At 37.1% G+C, this 18,800-nt stretch overlaps 1 protein-coding gene across 1 annotated transcript; it reads left to right on the top strand.

Annotated features, from left to right (window-relative positions):
* The first annotated feature begins 6,611 nt into the window (after nt 1–6,611).
* LOC139131773 (ATP-binding cassette sub-family E member 1-like) lies at nt 6,612–18,429 on the top strand. Its single transcript, XM_070698037.1, has 16 exons — nt 6,612–6,783; nt 7,391–7,510; nt 8,415–8,500; nt 9,291–9,388; nt 10,026–10,143; nt 10,542–10,679; nt 11,017–11,086; nt 11,465–11,561; nt 12,215–12,304; nt 12,769–12,890; nt 13,240–13,389; nt 13,743–13,877; nt 14,422–14,591; nt 15,129–15,271; nt 15,834–15,956; nt 16,528–18,429. The coding sequence occupies exons 2-16, from the start codon at nt 7,405–7,407 to the stop codon at nt 16,685–16,687; spliced, it is 1,806 nt and encodes a 601-aa protein (XP_070554138.1). The 5' UTR covers nt 6,612–6,783; nt 7,391–7,404; the 3' UTR covers nt 16,688–18,429.
* The last annotated feature ends 371 nt before the right edge of the window (nt 18,430–18,800 follow it).

The raw sequence follows: 18,800 nt of genomic DNA, 5'->3' as shown, positions 1-18,800 counted from the left end.
AAAAATAGAGTCAAAGACAGCAAAGGCATGGGAACGCATAAAGTCGCGATTAAAAAATTTCTACGCATGAGCAATGTTAAAATTTAAATAATTCAGAAACAAATGCAAAGTTAAAATCTCATCAAGATGAAGTCCCTATCGTTGGTGCAGACATCACGAATTTTTCTTCCTGACCCGATTAAAGGCGACTTGCCTGACCATCGGTTACTTGATACTAAACGTGACTGTATTGCATTTTTATACTTATACCATTCTACTTATATTTATAACGAAGAACTTGAACTTTGTTTAAGGACTTTAAATTGCGTTTGATGGGAACTGCCATGCAGTTGGCCATCCCAAATTAGACGGTACGTACTGTCAATGCATGAACGAAGAAGATTGTCCCTTATGGTATAATCTAACGACAACGAAATAGACTGACAGACAAACAAGCAAAATCAATATCACCGGTTTTGTTGCTTCCATGCACAGGAGCTGTAATAAGAATGCAGTTTGCATGCGTATCTAAGCTTATATGTCTGTCTGTCTGTTTGTCTGTCTATCATCTGAAAGATTGCTCAGAACCGCTCAATTTGGTACATGGATAGGCCTAAACCTTAGAAACGGCTAAAAATTATCGTTTTTGGTACATGTGCCTTGCAACTTGATGAATTTATCGCGGCTGTGAACTGTTTCCAACACTTGATGCCCATGGAAGGACTGGTCGACCATTGCAAGCGGGAACATGATGTTTGGGGTCGCCCAGGTTGCGTCCTTGCAGTCCTTGCACTGTGGGTCTCTAACACCAATATATTATACATAACGGTAGCAAATACATGTCAACTGTTTACTGCATTTTCTCTCGTAAGAAATGGCATGCCATTTACCGAATTCTTTGTAATCATACGATTAAGAGTGTAGGCGCTTCGAAAGTGAAAGATTTAAACATTTGCTCAAACTTACCTCGACGAAACTTTAAACCATTTTCCTTACCAATCACAAAGAAAAATCTAGGGTCACCATGCAGCAAAGTTTTGAATTAGAGAAACAAATTACCTAACATTTACCGATATTTGACATTCAAAATTGTGTCTATCCCTGAGTTAAATATATTGCGAAAAGTTAAATTTTCTATTTTCAAAAAACTAAGACGGTGAACATAATTTTACTTCAAGAGCTTTAAAATCGGCCCAACAAGCGGTAGACCAGAAAAGTATTGGAAACTGTTGAAAGTCCGAACATCGGTCCCCAAGGGGCGTTCTACCTTGCGGAGTATCAGTTCAAAGGTCAATCTATCTGAGTCAGATGCCAAAACAGATATCTGTTACTATATCTACGGTGGATATATCTGTCTAAAGAAATTGACCGTGATCAATGGCAAACTGTGAATAACGGTAAATCAGCTACGCACTGTGCGGAGACCCAATCTTTGGAGACAGAATCGATCAAAACTGCAGACAGATGTAGCTTGCGGCTCAAATCCCATCGGTCCGGAAGGGAATCATCTATTGCTTTGGTAATTTTCAGGTCTGGAGTAATTAGGCTGTTGCATGGACTATTTTTTCAGGAGTAATTAGGCTGTTGCATGGACTATTTTTTCAGGAGTAATTAGCTTGTCGCACGGACTATTTTTTGCGTTTCAGTCAAGACGAAGTAGCTGCTGCCTGCAAAGAGAGCGAATGTTTCAAAGTCCGTAACATTCCGTGTATAGTTATTGCTAATTTAATCATCGGTTATACGTCTCGAAATTTATTGAGAGATTTAAGTGTTTGCTCAAACTTTCCTCAAGGAACGTTGAAATCATCCTTTTCAAAGTCAAGAATAACAATAAAGGAGTCACATTGAAAATTTTGGTACGAGAGAAATGCCTATTTTTTTCGATATTTGTAATTCAAAATGGCCGCCATCCCAATGTTAACTCGGTTGGGAAAATTAAATTTTCGATTTTCACAAAAGTAAGACTGTGAGAATTTCATTATCTGGAGAACTTTCAAAGCATATCCACACAAGTAGCACACTAGCAAAGCATTATCAAAAGTTGAGAGGTTGAATATTGTTTATATCTATGCGTTTGGGACAAAGTATGTTTTTCCTCTACTCCAAAAATCACGTTGAAATGCGTGGCCTTGAACTCGTCAACACATCCTGTGTGTGTGTAGTCCAAGTTATTTGAAAAACCGTGTTTATTGTGGACTGGAATTCACTTATCAAGAATGGCATTACAAATATTAAGCAAAATCTATCTGGATTGTGCTTGCAACACTTAGATTGTACGTTTCAATCAAACGCAATGTTCCCAAAGTGTTTCTGTAGAATACCCGATCATAATGCGCTGCTATCCCCCCTCCCACTTCGAACGCGGGAGCATATTTTCTTTTGAAGTTGTTTTTCAATAAACGCGAAAGCTTTTATCAAATCGTAGCATACGGTGCCCTTTTTACACAATAATCGTTTCCCATTTAACAGACATATTACTCGAACATAGAGAGGACATATTACACTTTAAACTGGGGTCACGTAGCGTCACATTGCAGATGGGCTGATCACGTGGTCTTGAACGTAACGCAGCTGCAGTGAACATGAGATTCGAATGAGAAATTCTGAAACGTTCTGTTCATTTGATTATTTTTTAAAATTAGGAAAAAAAATTGGTGCGAGTCTCTGAGTGCTCGACGGAAGGGCGATATAGTCAGGAAATAGACAACAGCTGCACAGTGCCGGATGGTTTAAAGGGACAATAGCTGTAAGAGTCGAAAAAATATTTTCACAGTTGTTTGTTTACATAGAACAGATACATTTTCCCCCGTACAGTATGTTGAAATACGCCGTGTAACTCTTACCACCATAATGTACTTTGTTTAATATACAATCTTATTGTCGACAGACGATTTCTGGTCCGAACTAAAATTCAACTGTCAACCATAAATATTGCACATTACAAGCAGACTGTGGTGACAAGTTGAACACTAGGTATGTCGACACGGTTTGGGGATAGAACGAGCTTTTTACAGACGGAACAAAAACGCTGGAAAAGACATCAAAGGTGACAGGTAATGGAGCCTCGGTAACATTTTCTAGATTCTCAAATCTTAAAATTTTTGGCTTGTTTACAGCGCATGTGAGGACTCGTTTTGAAACTTGAAGGGAAAATGAACTTTACACCATCTAGTGAATTAGACGATGTCGGCCACATTGAATTTCTAATATTGTAAATATTGTAAAATTCGAAATTATTGGCGATAATACAACACTGTACATGGTTTCCCCTGATTTGTATTCTTGATAATGAAAGAGAATAGCTTAAAGGGGCTAAGTTACTATTTTTTGACATTATTTTGGTTATTTTTGTTTCAAGTGAGAAACTTTTTGAGTTGTTTTACTCACTGATCTACTCCTTCTCTTCCTGGGGATAACGATAAATGCTTGGATGACATAATTTATGGTACAGACCGGAAATTATGTCATTAGGATATTTATAATGTTATGTGTACGTGTGCGTAGAGCTCTAATGCATTGATAATCCAACATTTAGAAGGCAGATCAATGTAAATAATTTCTCACAAGAAACACAAGTATTCGAAATAATTTGGAAAATTGTCGACTTTGTCCCTTTTAAGTTTCTCAGAGCACAGTATGGGCAAATACTAAAACTTTTTAGTGCGAGTATAACCTTAACCGTTGTGACTTTGAGGAGACGTGGGGTAGGGAAGCGGTGGACCCCGCAAGTACTTTATCTTCGAATCACCTTCACTTCATATGATGCAAATGTTTCTAACGGAGTGGTTTTAGGTGTTCACGTTGAAATAGGAAGGGAAAGGTTAAGTTGAGAGACACTCAACGAGTCTTTTCTGCCCGGGTATGCAACTTAATAGATAATGTGTTAATGGAAACGCCAACACTCTCCACTGAACCGAGGCGTGCTGAAAATATAAATCTTCGACAGATAATTATAATTATAAGGTATGATGTCGACAGACGTCATGACAAACACAGACGTAACAAATTACCAGGCAGGTGGAAGAAGGATTTGCATTTGACAGGGACAATAATCAGGAGACAGTCAGTTCGATGACTTCGTGTTGTTACTGACGTACTCAAAAGGTATCATTTTGCAAAATGGGGACCTCAAATATCCACCCTATCACCCCAACGCTCCCGTCACCAACTTACCTAAAATATACAGCTTTAAGTTGTTTAAAAATATGAAATTATTGTACTTCAAAACAAGGAATCCCCATTTGCAGGTGGCTTTTGGAGTCTTGTTCCCGAAAAGGCTTAATATTTTCTAGACAAAATTTAGTCAGATAAGTTTCTATTATACAAAATAATTGATGTTTTGAATCACAGATTTAGCCATAATCTTCAACTTGTGAGTGTGGTAGGACTTCATGCTTACTTTAAAACTGTAAGATGCATTCGTTGCAAGCCTCACATGGAAACGCAGACGTTGTCAGGGCCCAAGCGATTCTTTACCTTTGCCTCATGAGGGCGTTGTATCATATTGGCCTAACAGCAAGACCGAAAAAAAAAAAAAGACCGAGAATAGTCTCGATGTCTTCGTGTTGATGCTTGACATTTCTGTTATAAAGTTTCATTTTCGTAAATAAATTCTGTCTTTTCTGAAGAAAAATTACCGATAACGAGTAAAAGGACAGTGCGACAGTATGTAAAGCTGTAAATACTGAAATAAGTATTGCAACGTGAGCAAATTATGCGGAGTAAAAAATTGGAAACAAGGTTTTTTAGATATAAAATTTGATCTCTGAAACTTGTTTCTTTTCCTTGAACGTTAAATGAGTCATATTTCACTCTGTTGTGAATACAAATTGAGATCGAATTAGATTGGTAATTCATGTTTGATCACTCTCACCTTGTCGACAAAATGTATATACCTCAGTCTACATTGTATCGGGTACAGAAATAAACCTATCTTACAGATGACTGCAACAATTGTATGGAATCGAATTCAGAAAACAATTATTGACATTTCAGGAATTTATGCTGGGAACAACGGGCTTTCGCCCAATTACAGTTCCAGCAAAAGAAAAAGAAACTAACAAAGAGCACAACAAAGAAACAAAGACAGTAACAACACAGTTAAAAAAACAATCATTGGTAAAAAATACAGATCTAAAAAGAATAAACATTATTAAATAAAAATCTGCGAAATTGCCCATAGTTACAATTAAAAATATCAAAAGTCTCATTGTTTAAAATACTATTCAAATTTTTCATAGTTCTCTGTAAAAATGCTGAAGAATGAGCAATGACTTTTGATACATTAGGTTTAAAATGTTGTTTTGAGCGCAGAGTGCGAGAAGGCACATGCAGACAGATACGCGCTAGAATTTCGGAGCTGTTATAAAAAGAGAACATACATTTGTAAAAGAAGGTGGCATCCATAAAACTCCTACGCTCTTGTAGAGATGGGATTTTGAAAAAGGTACAGAGTTGGTTGTAGTAGCCAGATGAGTAGGTTATGCCACTTTTACCGCACAAGTATTTGAGAAATTTACACTGAACTCTTTCGAGACGGTGAATGAGATACAGCTGGTGTGGAGACCATACTTGACTGGCATACTCAAGCTGGCTCCGGACAAGTGTTATATACAGGGGTAAATTGAGAGTGTTGACATTGCTAAAATTACGTGAGTTACGTTTTATAAAACCTAGCAGCTTGAAAGCTTTAACAGTAATTGTATTAATGTGCGTAGAGTAGTTTAGGAATGGCCCAGTCAATGTCCGCCACCGTTGCGCTTCTTTGGATCAATACAGCAATCGATCGATCGAGCAATCAATCCAACCATCCATTTAATCTGATAAGTCAATTAATAAACGAGTCAATTCAAATAATTATGCTATCAAAGCTTAAATTTCATTTGAATTCCATGTCATTTTAATCCAGGCTATTGGATTTTGAATCTAAACTTAGAAGCGGATAATTGCTGGTAATTCCCTTACGCATCAATATGTTCATCAGGAAAGACAACGTACGGTACTGTGAAATTTCTTACACGTAAATCTACATCGAATAATTAGACTGCTGTTATATGGAGCCTTGGAGGTATGACCGAGGCACAATTGTTTTTTCGCCTACAATTTCGTGCTATTGGATGTACGAAAAAGTATGAAAATTAAGATTGTCTTGGAACTCTCTCTTCGATGTTTTGACTGAAACGTAATCAATACCAGCATATATGATCGAGGTATCCCATCACCCACTGAAAAAAATGAAAGGCAAGTTGTTGACGAACTTGTTAACCGTAATCTTCGGAGAAAAAGTAATGTGTTGTATGAATCTTGGTGTAATCTCACAAAATTCATTTATGAACAAACCTGAAAATCCTTGCGATTATGGGTGTAAAATAGAGATACGATTTACTCCAGTCATCACTTTCTTTCCCATGTGTGCTAACTGTCAACAAGATTGTGCAATCACAGTCACTCGTGATCAGTCTATTCCGCTCGGCGTCTATGCCCTCATAGACGTGTGTACATCAGGCACTGGGTTTTTCTCAGGCATATGTACACACGTCTATGGGGCATAGACGCCGAGCGGAATAGACTGTGAGTGACTGTGGTGCAATGTACTGCTGGTAATCAGTGCGCCCTCTAGAGGCGGAAAGCCCACATTCACATTACTCCACATTGCGCAAGACGATATGCGCGCATGTGTTTCCGCCGCCATTTCGGGGAGACCGAGAGGCATCAGAGAAGAAGTTGCCGCAACACCGATATTTCGACCCCTACGCTCTGTACGTCGAAGCGAGAGCAGCACTTAAGTTGTAGGCTGTCTTACCGGTAAGTTTTGAGATTTCTAAGTGAACTCGCCTTCTATATAATCCATGTGTCTTACCAATGTGTTCCATATTGCCAGCTCAGTCAACGTGCTCAATGAGTAAGCCATGCCATTCAATATGTATCATGTGGCGACACTGTACTGTGGTGTAATATGGGACTCTAGTGTTGTTGGTCAAGGGGTATGGGGCGGTTGATTCTTTGCAGGCGTAGTCGAGCTCGCATAGGAGTCTACCTTTATAGCAATATAATTAAGAAAAACTTCTGAAAAAAGGCTTCAAGCAGTGTCATTGCCGAGGTGGAAGTTCAGGAAAAACATTTTAGGTCTTTGTAACCTTGACAGAGGAAGGGCGATTGTTTCCCTGCTTTAATATGTTCACGTGTCAGAACTATAAAACTTGCAGTTTGCCATCCGCCACTACAGTCATCAACATATTTACACTGCGAAAGTGAGAGTGTCAGTTGATACACATCAACTGGTAGAATGGGGTCCTTGATTGAGTGAATCTGTGATTGTAGTCCACAGGGAAAACATAATATCCAGAGTGTCCTGTTCCATCTCACCGCTATGGTGCTCCATTCCTGACGTTAAGATGTTATCTTGTTGCAGATGAAGACAACATCATGTCACAAGACAAATTAACACGTATTGCCATTGTCAGCTCTGATAAGTGTAAACCAAAGAGATGTCGTCAGGAGTGCAAAAAATCATGTCCCGTCGTGAGAATGGGTAAGTTTGTAGGCATACTACCTGTCACCCTTGAGCCCTTACGGCATTATTAGGTTATTGACACTGTCCATTGCTTTATATGGTAGCTTGATCCATATACAATGAAACAAGGGTAAAAGGGTCACAGCAGAAAGTTTCTCACAGGTACATGTACTTTGTGTCTCGCTGTTCTCAGAAAATGCCCATTTTGAGAATAGGGCAAATTGTGTAAAACTTTGTACAGTGAGTAAACACACACACGTTTGCGGAAAGGCCGTGACATCATGATATGTCTCATTACAAATAGAAATCTGAAATAAATAATTGAATTTGAAGATCCCAGATGACATGGCACCATTCACCAAATGCATTGATACACCTAGGGAAGGCACAGTAACATCCATGTACAGTACTGGCTCACCAACATTGAATGAAAAAACGGCGCTAATTTCTATGGCCAATATTGCACGCTTTAGGAACATACAGCTGAGCGTAGAAGTTCCTTCTTGAACTATGTATTTCACATTTGATGATACAAAGATACAATATCCCTTACATTCAAGGAATTTCATAGTTGTGAATATTGCATCTTGCCACTAGTCTGGCACCAATATCTGCAGATTAAAACCAGTGAAAGGATGACTTGCCAGTTTGTAGCAAATAGCATAAATGACGAAACAAAGACATAAATTATGTGATTTTGTGATGTAAATATATTCTATTATCCATTTCCATCTATAGATTGCAATATACAGCTGGCTAATGTTGCTGCACTACACATGTGCTTCTACCCATGGTTACATAAAATTGTTTTCTTTAATAAATCTTTTACAAATCGTCATATGTGGTGCAATCCAACCGACATAATTGTTCATTGAACAAAACAGCTACAGTTCCAACTTTAATATTTCCCAAATGTTCACAGGCAAACTCTGTATAGAAGTAACACCAGCTGACAAGATAGCATTTATATCAGAAGAACTGTGCATTGGTTGTGGTATATGTGCAAAGGTAAGGCAGACAAGAATTATTGTTGTGTACTTGTAAATTCCTTGTTATTTGGGACAGAACACCATCTGAAGGATATATGAAATGATAGATGTACAGCAGTGTTAAAGATGATACTGTGGCATTGTGCTGAAGTTCTTTTGTTGATATGTCATAGTGACACGATTATAGAATGTGGTGACATAGGAGAATGTCAGACAGTGTCTGTGGTGAGGGGCTCTGATGTGTTTGACAAGAAGTCTGTTCATAATAACCCATACAGTTAAACTACAACTGTGTAAGGATAAACAGAAATACTGTTAACTTACAAGCCTCATGTAGATTTTTCATCAATGTGATACCAGTGAAACCGTGTCTTTTCACATTACTGTCATGAGGCCATTGAAAGAAAATTCTTTGTTGGCCATCCTTGGATGTTTGAAAAACCTACCAGCTAGCCAGGGAAAAAAACAAACACAGACAAAAAACACAAGTGTATTAACATAAGCTCAATATTTATTTGGGTTCTTGTGAAAAAACAATATTTTATTTGTAAAAGTGTTAACATTATGTTTGTTTTCTTAATTTTCTTTGAAACCTACCAGCACGCGGACGGGAAAGAAATAATTTTATTTAAAGCGCCTTATATAGGAAACACATCGATCATTTAAAAATATAATGGCAAAATAAATCATTTTGATACGTATAAATTCAAAGATAGTTCAGTCCAAATGATAAGAAGATTACAGGTTTGAAAATAGGAACATTCTCAATTCTACTTTATGATTTGATGTTGTGCATTTTCTTTCCCCAGAAATGTCCATTTGAAGCCATTTCTATTATTAACTTACCAAGTAATTTAGAGAAAGATACCACGCACAGATACAGTGCCAATTCCTTCAAACTTCACAGGTGAGTATTGGTAGAAAGACGGCATGGTGAATGGTTGACAGGAATCTTTTAAGAGCTGTTTAATTGCCACTGACTTTGATGTCAAATGTTGAAGTCAAGATTTACATAGAAAAGTGATTGATTTGCTTTGTGTACCAACATTTCCTTCTCCTCTTTGAGTAATTTGACAATTTATTGTGTGGTAATAATAGTGAAGAAAAAGGTCAAATTTTAGCAACTTTTCACTCTATCAAGTTACATTACCATAACGCTTTTATTGATTCAAACATTTGTTAATTGCAGTGGTATGTTAGTGTACGTAAACAAATATGCTTTTAAAAATAAATTACACAAATAATGTATTTGAAGACTGCATAACTCCAATGGTAATGTACAAGTTTGTACCCGGGAAGCAACAAAGTTGTATTGGCAGGAAGTTACTAAATCACATGCATAGTAGTCTGTGCTCTGTGACATCTTGTGTTTAATTATAGATTTCGTACATAGGTGGTGACAGACTGAGTTTAAGTTGCTGATTTGACTGGATCCCGGCTGCTGTTTAAGCAACTGTCTCACATGTTGAATGCTGTACGTAGCATACACTTAAGTTGACATTAATGATGTGCGTTTAATTTGTATTCCTCCATTCCTTTGACAGACTTCCCATGCCACGACCTGGTGAAGTATTGGGACTGGTTGGTACCAATGGTATCGGCAAATCGACGGCATTAAAAATCTTAGCTGGAAAACAAAAGCCAAACCTTGGAAGATTCAATGTAAGTGGAGTAATGACTGACAGTTTCACTGGTCCTCTCAACAGACTGGTGACATTGTTAATTGTAGTGATCAGTATATTGAACAGGTGATAATATACTATCTATGAACAGTGTGTGTTGCTAGCGTTTTGATCTGGAAATGAATTTGTCTTTGTTGTGCGTTTACAACTAAGTCGCAGTCGCCTGAAATTTTGCCAATTTTGTTCAATGTTTTACTACTGTGTATCAATTGTATTTTCTGTGTTTGTGCTTGACAGTATACTGAAATACCTATGTGTAGGCTGTCAATGTAGTGAACAAATGTGTGACGTGCTTTGTCATTGTTGACAGTTGAGTTCAAGATCAGAGAGAAGTTCAGTTATCAACAGTATATATGCCTGCTGCTGTTCTGTTTGTAGGCACCCCCAGATTGGGCAGAAATCTTAACCTACTTCCGAGGATCAGAATTACAGAATTACTTTACCAAGATTTTAGAAGATGACTTGAAGGCCATTATTAAACCACAGTATGTTGATCAGATCCCAAAAGCTGTGAAGGTAATGATGTTTTTGTTTCCGTTTACATGGAAACCAATTTGGATTCAGCTCATGCTAAAAACCAATAGTTCTCTGTATTGCTGTCATCAGCCCATCCATACGATATGAGTTATATACCATATCTTAGTTATATATAGGAGATTCAATTTTTGTACAAAAATTGTCAGGTCAAAGTGAACTTGATACCAGCTTGTGAATAATACAGATCCCACACCCAAAGCGATTAAGATTCCATTTAAAATTTGCTGATCTAAAATTTCTGATCCGTACACAACATTGTTGATTTCTGTGAAACTTCTTCATCCTTGCTAACAGAGTTAACACTTTACCCTCACAGGGAACAGTCAAATCTTTGCTAGACAGAAAAGATGAGACAGATACACAGGAATCTGTCTGTGAGCAACTAGGTAAGCTCCACACTCAAAATTGCATCTTGTCAATTTTACTCAACATTTTAGATTGATGACCTTGACTATTAGAAATCTTGAGTAAAACTAAACACCGTATCAAAGTTATTCATACATGTCTCTTGATATGGAGTTGTGAGAACACACTCCTGTGGAACACAGCATATTGTTTCACTTGCAGTATATGCCTCTTCGTTTTTCTGCCTAAGAAGCACTGGATATAAAAGTAATGCAGGTTCCTGTATTCAACACATGCAAATTTATGGCAGGAAATTTCTAAGCTGAATAGATTGAAACAGCTTTGTTTTCATCTGAACATTAGTGAAGAAAGGTTATCAATAACACAATGCACTTTTGTGGTTTTTTTGGGATCAACAGATTTGCTTCATATACGAGACCGCAATGTAGATGAATTGTCTGGTGGTGAGCTTCAAAGGTTTGCTTGTGCTGTAGTATGCATACAGAATGCAGATATGTGAGTTTGTAATTTTTCTCCTTCCTATGTGTTATTTTATTCTGCTGTGCTTGCACACACGAAAGCATTGTCCAGAATAATTTAAGTTTCAAGTACATTTTGTCACATGAGTCTAACTAAACTTCGTTTGGTTGTATGACGTCCTTTGAGAATCATTCTCACAGGAACAAGAGTAAAATACCATGTGTAACTACATGCACAGTTAATTCTTAGTTACATACATATGCATTGCAGCGTCCGACAATTCCACTGTGTTATGTATCATCTTGGGTTGTATCAATGGAAACTACGACTTCTGTATCTGTGCAAAATTTGGCCCCAGCACCAGAGAACTTTATGCAATTATTTGATATCATGTCCATATTGTGTATGATGTCATTCATGATACATCCACATGTCTATGCAAGTCTTCAGAAGAAATGCCAAGCCCAATATTATATATTTGGCTGTTTGAAGCAGATACATTGATTTTAAGTGCCTACTGGTGTACATGCATCATATTTAAGTACAGAAGAATTTATTATTTTGATTTCTGATAAGGCCGTCTCCAGCCTGTCACCAAACCTGAGATTACAGTTCTCGGGTTTGTGTAAGAAAATGTTTTTGTTTAAAGTCATTTGCCAGTTTGTCATATTTTTTGTACTCAATTTCAGCTTTATGTTTGATGAACCGTCAAGTTACCTGGATGTAAAACAGAGGTTACGTTGTGCCGTTCAGATAAGAAAGCTTGTATCTTCCTCAAAGTACGTACTATGTAATATTATAAGCCTCTTTGTGTTCCTGGCTGAAATCTCTGTGTTTGAAGCAGTGGAAGGTGTTGGGATGGGGTTTCTAATCAACGCATGTTTAGGTAGAATGCGACTTAGGGACAGATATTCAGACTCCTAAACTTATATAATATATATTTGTAGGGGCTGCTTTTGAACCTTATGGAATTAAAAAAAATTTCAACGGCTTAGTTTTGTGAAAATCAGGAATTTTATTTCCCCCTAAGAGATAACGATGGGATGGCAGCTATGGAATGCCATGGAATGGCAGCCCATAGTTATCAATGGTGATTGTGGACGTTTTTACAGGGAATTTGGCTTTAACATGTCAGTCTTCAACATATCTATCCAAGGGAGATTCATTTTACTGCTTTGATATATTCTACATCTTCATTTATGGTATCTCTCTTATGTTTTCTGTTTCTACACTCCTTTTGCAGTTATGTGATCGTGGTAGAGCACGATTTAAGTGTTTTAGACTATTTGTCGGATTTCATTTGCTGTCTATATGGAGTGCCTGGTGCGTATGGTGTCGTCACTATGCCTTTCTCCGTCAGGGAAGGTAAGAGCTTTAGGACAGCTAATTTGGAGAAAATTCATACACCCAGTGTTTGTGTAGAAATGGAGTATGATCACAGATACATACCCAGATGTAGCTGTCTTCCCTCTACCTACAGGGGTTTCCTGATATGAAAATGACCATTGTGATCAATCTTTGCTGTAACGTAGTTTTGTGGAAGTTCTGTACAAGCTTTTGAGACAAAAAGACTACAGTGATCAAATCTGTCAAATGATGGAGTGGACAATATTCACCTTGACTTTAACAGTATTTTTAGCTGTGTTTGGCAGTTTTTGAAACTGCACAAATTCACTTCACAGCTAAACTCTGTACACATGCTTTGTCTTTACAGGTATCAACATCTTCTTGGATGGATTTGTTCCCACTGAAAATTTACGATTCCGCGAAACGTCGCTCGTCTTCAAAGTGGCAGAGACAGCGGAAGAGGAAGAAGTAAAGAAGATGTTACGATACAAATACCCGGATATGGAGAAAACATTAGGTAAGGTGAAAATTGATGGAAAAGAGGAATATCACACTGAATGAATATATTACAAAGTTCTTTGTCAGTGCAGATAAATGAAGGCACTTACAGATCACGTCAATAAATGCTTTTGCCACGCAAATCAACAATTCCTTTTTGAATTTGATTTTCTCTGTTCAGTTTCAACCCTTATGGAAAATGCTGTATTTTTAAAAGATTTTGTCAGTTCATAATATTCTAATGATAATTATTCAGATTATTGTTTAATTTATTCAAATGAGATTTTGATGGTATGAAGTGTAAGACAAAATGTGAGAAAGCTGTTGTATACATAGTGTTCATTCAGATTTATGTGTGTGTTTCTATTCTAGGATCTTTTCACTTGTCAATCAAATCAGGAGAATTCACGGATTCTGAAATCTTAGTCATGCTTGGGGAAAATGGTACTGGAAAGACTACCTTTATCAGAATGTTGGCAGGACGGCTTGCTCCTGATGATGGATCAGGTGGGTATGGTAGAACCCCATTTATCCCTAATGCTCAGTGTTTGGTTCCACTCAACTCTTTTACAAACAATGGGATCGTACAAACATGTGAAAGGGCTGCAGTGAAAGTTTCTCACTCAAGGAGTCATTAATTTTAGTAATAACATGCCCTGCAGTGAGGTATTACGCACCTCAAAATTGAAAAATTTAAAAGTTTTGCCCAAACTTTCCTCAAGGAAACTTTCAACCATTCTCTTTTGAAAACAAAGAATCAAAATTGGGTTGCCGTGCAAATTTTGGAACTAGAAAAACAAACTTTAAAATTTACCAATATTTGAAATTCAAAATGGCCGCTATCACTATGTTAACTCTATGGGAAAAAATGAATTTTTGACTTTAACAAAATCAAAATTGTGCAAAGTTCATTTACTCCATAAAAATAAGTCAACAAAAGCAATAGCCCTGAAAAGTGCAGGACAATTTGAGTCCAAATATCTGTAACCAAATTTGTATCATGCCTGAATGTAACAAAAATGCTATTTCTGTCCACTTTTGATGTGTATAGAAGATGTCCCGCAGCTGAACATCAGCTACAAACCACAGAAAATCAGTCCCAAAACACAGGGTACTGTCCGACAGTTGTTGCACAGTAAGATTCGTGATGCCTACATCCATCCTCAGTTCATTGCTGATGTGATGAAACCTCTCCTTATAGAACAGATCTTTGACCAAGAGGTAAGGAATAACGACTCATTAAAAACTGATAATATTCATTGGTTTTGGATCATATTTTTTTACGCGACAGCAATCACTAGACCTGTTTTTGTTTGTATTTAACAGAAGCCATGCTGCATCATCTACAGGCAACAAGTTTAAATCTTATTTCAATCAAATGATTTTGCCTGGTCTGAAATTCATCATAGTGCTTATATGCTTTGCACTTGGCACTTATTTTTAACACTCACTTGAAACCAGAGTCATCAATTATTTTCTGCAGAACGTGTTGTTCTTATGCATGTGGACATATGACATACATTTTAAGTGCTTCCACAACTTGGAAAAATAAAGGAGTGGCAATTTACATAACAATTCATAATTTACATATCGTTTTTGTTTTGAAAATGTTTTCTTTTATAAAGTTATTAACATACAAATAGACTGCTCCAAAATTAGAGAGTTGGTCCACCCAAAAAAATTCCCTTGTGGAGATCCCTGCACTTTCCACATGTCACTTACTGATAGAAGAGTATCATGCATCGTTCCTTATGACAGGTACAAAATCTTTCTGGTGGTGAGCTGCAGCGTGTAGCACTAACGTTGTGTCTAGGCAAACCTGCAGATGTGTATCTCATAGACGAACCGTCAGCTTACCTTGATTCAGAACAGCGTCTTGTTGCGGCCAAGGTCATCAAACGGTAAGGCAGGAAAAACATCTGACTTTTGTAACTGTCCATCAAGATGTCAGGACTTAGGAAGTGTTCTCTCATGTGTGATTTTGGCCCATTCTTTAAATCATTGACATTTGAAAAAAGACAGATATTAAATAATGGCATTCATTATAACCTGGACCAATCAGTTGAACTGCAACCAAGCAAATGAACCGAAAACTACGGAAGATTACAAAAAGTCTCAGTAAAAGTTAAAGTCTTGACAAAAGTTCGTGCCAGTTTGGCAAAGCTTTGAATAGCAAGTAGCCCTGGGTAAAGTCTGCACATCTTTGCAGGATTTTATGAAACATTGCCATGGACAGGTTTCTGTCAAATTTGATACTAGGGTAGCACATATGACTGACATATGCAAGTCAATTTGTTTGGAATGTGATCCAATATGGCTTCCGTGTGATGTGTTTCAGTATTTCATTTCAAGGCTTTTGACTTGGAAATACGAGAACTTTCAGATACAAAGATCCTCATTTTGACTGAAGTACATGGTACAGAGCACTTTTAATATTTTTTGATGAAATTCTTTTATGGCTAGGTTTATTCTTCACGCCAAGAAGACTGGTTTTGTTGTGGAACATGACTTCATCATGGCAACATACTTAGCAGACAGAGTCATCGTGTTTGAAGGAAAACCATCTGTGGACACACAAGCGAATACGTAAGTGATTGTCAGCAAGTGAATTGCAACACTCTGCTGTGAGGGCAGTATTACAATATTGGAGTGATACCTGTGTATAAATTCACAATTCCAGATAAACAGAAAAAGCATTCTTTAAACACAGGCTACAGTTGCTCGTAGAGTCAGTAACCATAGTTGTTACTGAAAATATACTTGTATTAAACGAAGAATTAAATGAAGAATTCAAGATTGGACAAATAAGGATCTCAAAAATTATCGTATGTGAAGCAGATGTTCTGTACACACTTTACTTGATGGCATGTTGCTCTCAAGGTTTCCTCCATGCAAGCTGTTATGTTTGAAGTCATATGACTGATATCATTGATATTTGCATGTTGCTATGGCATTTCCTACCACACACCCACATTGCAATCAGATGGCAGTATTTGAATAATTGTACCGTCAATGATGAATATTTAGGGTGATTGATTTTGCAGTTGATTGAAAAATGAGATATCTCTTGAAACTAGGCTATTGCTATAATACCATATAGAAAAGCTCAGCATAAAGAGAACAGAGCTTTATCGCTTTATTTGTATGCACATTACAGGCCCCAGACGTTACTTGGAGGGATGAATAAATTTCTGGAATCACTTCAGATCACATTCAGGAGAGACCCGAAAAACTTCCGACCACGAATCAACAAACTGCACTCTGTCAAAGACTCGGAGCAGAAGAAGAGCGGCCAGTATTTCTTCCTTGAAGATTAAATTCATCGGATCCACAATCTGCTGTACATGTCAGCGTATCAGGTGTACCTCTATCATCGTGTGATCTTCAGTCTTGTGTACTGCACAAAACCCTTGGAAAACTTACAAGTCTTTTCTTCTGATCCACAGAATTGCTAGGGTAGTTTTTATCAACTATCCTTGAAGCTTTTGAACCGATAGAGCAGGGTTTTCATTATCAGTGCTTCAAAGAAAGAACCATTTCATTTCATATGTATTGGTCAGGTCAGTGTTGGGATAGAAAAATACAAGCCTTTTTTCTGTGTGACGTTGAGCTGTTTCATTGAACTCTGCAAAGGTTCCTATCTTAAGAAACATATTCTAGAACAGTTTTCTAACGCTGTGAGGTTGAAATTTAAAACATCAAGTCCTAGTGTCTCATATTTTTGTCGGTTTATATGTTAGTTTAAGCATGTCGACTTAATCTTCTTGCCAAGATGATCTTGCTGAGCTGCTGTATGGCGGAGACACAAACCACAACTTCTGGTTCAAAGCAGCTTTCAATATAAAATGTAACTTTGAGATTTTAAAAAGTAGACCCTCATTTTAGGCTACCTAAGGACATTGAAAAGATGACCAGGACAAATCAAACAGGACTTTTTGGCAGACAGTTTTGCAGTGCTCATGTCACTCAAAAAGAAAACTAGCACTTCAACTGTAACTGTGAGGGCGAATAAGAATCAATTCTGCTTCTGGAGCTAATGAAATCATCCAGGGAGTAGTTTACAGATATGAAAACCTATGCTTACAATAACTAGAGTTTATAGATTGACCTGGTGTGGTCTGATCTCGAATAATATGCCGGCAAATGTCATTTAATCTTTTCAGTCTCAAAAATTGCATGTTTTTCCGGCTAACTGAAAATGTCAATTAGAGTGACAACCTTATTTAACTTTGCTTTATTTTGCAATGAACTCCATTCAAGAAATTACTCATTAGAAAACCACCAAATGGATTCTGTGTTCACTGTTCTCACCAGACAGACTTCAGTTTTGTTTGACCCATTGTACACTCCTAGTAGTTGGATACAATGTTTGTATTTCATTACTCTTGTTCCTACTTTTACTAGCTGTTGATTACATGTACTTTTGCTCTCAGTGTCACTATCAACTTGAAAAACAGCAAGTTAATTTCGATCAGTGAATACAATCATGCTATCAGCGTCGAATTAATTACATTGATACCATCAAACGCAAAAAACTTAGCCACTGAATGAATTTGACTGCAGAAGCTATTTGTGGTATAATTTCACCATGTTAAAGTACAAGGCTACACTGTCTCAAATGATACATGCAACATGTCAGTCAAATCCGTGTTACCCTGCTGATGGTATACAAGAAAAGCATATTTTTTTTATCCCAACACAGTGGCCATGCATCAGGTGCACTTGACTTGCATACACATGATCACTTACCAGATATCAGAATATCTTATTGAACCTTTTTTGTTTATTTAATAACAGTATGTGAGACTAGTGAAGACTTTCTGTACCTCCATACCTTTTTATGGTCAAACAGTGTAATTTTACCTGTGAAATTATTTTTTGAGTAATATTTCAACATCAGTGCAAAGCCCAGAAGCAAAATTGTATGTTTTTTTTCAAAGTAGGGAAGTGAAAGCGAATGTAAAATTATGAAAACTGCATATTTTAGAGAAAATCGTAGAATTGACCTGTCTGTAATGTTTGTCATTGTCTACAAATAATAAAGCATAGAAATCATGAACCTGTGTTTATTTGCATTTCGTGTCAAATCTGAATTTTTTTACGTTTCAGGTAGGTTTGGCTAGGAGATCTTGTGCAGGAACCACACATTACATTGGTTGGTGTGCTATTGTCTATCAGAGCAAGGCCAGAATTTATTCCTATATGTGTGAAAGCATGTTACCAAAATACAAGTTTTTGGATTACAAACAATGCCTTGCATTATGTATACTCAGATATCGAGAAAATTGTGCAATTTTTCCATTATTGCCTTTCAATGTTAGTGTGAAATCACTGCAGGTACACACACATGAAAATGGGCATCATGTAATCGCTATATTATTGTATCCAGTTTCATTTGATGGGTATTATAATTCTGTGCAGTGACTGTGT

The sequence above is a fragment of the Ptychodera flava genome, chromosome 4 (assembly GCF_041260155.1).
Source record: "Ptychodera flava strain L36383 chromosome 4, AS_Pfla_20210202, whole genome shotgun sequence".
In the NCBI taxonomy this organism is placed as follows: Eukaryota; Metazoa; Hemichordata; class Enteropneusta; family Ptychoderidae; genus Ptychodera; species Ptychodera flava.
Note: the sequence above shows the minus strand (reverse complement) of the source record. Positions and strands in the feature narration are given on the sequence as shown.

Coding starts and splice junctions, on each gene's coding strand:
- LOC139131773 (XM_070698037.1), top strand. CDS start 7,405: ATGTCACAAGACAAATTAACACGTATTGCCATTGTCAGCTCTGATAAG. Junction 7,511..8,414: donor ATGTCCCGTCGTGAGAATGG/GTAAGTTTGTAG, acceptor AAATGTTCACAG/GCAAACTCTGTATAGAAGTA. Junction 12,891..13,239: donor GCCTTTCTCCGTCAGGGAAG/GTAAGAGCTTTA, acceptor TTGTCTTTACAG/GTATCAACATCTTCTTGGAT.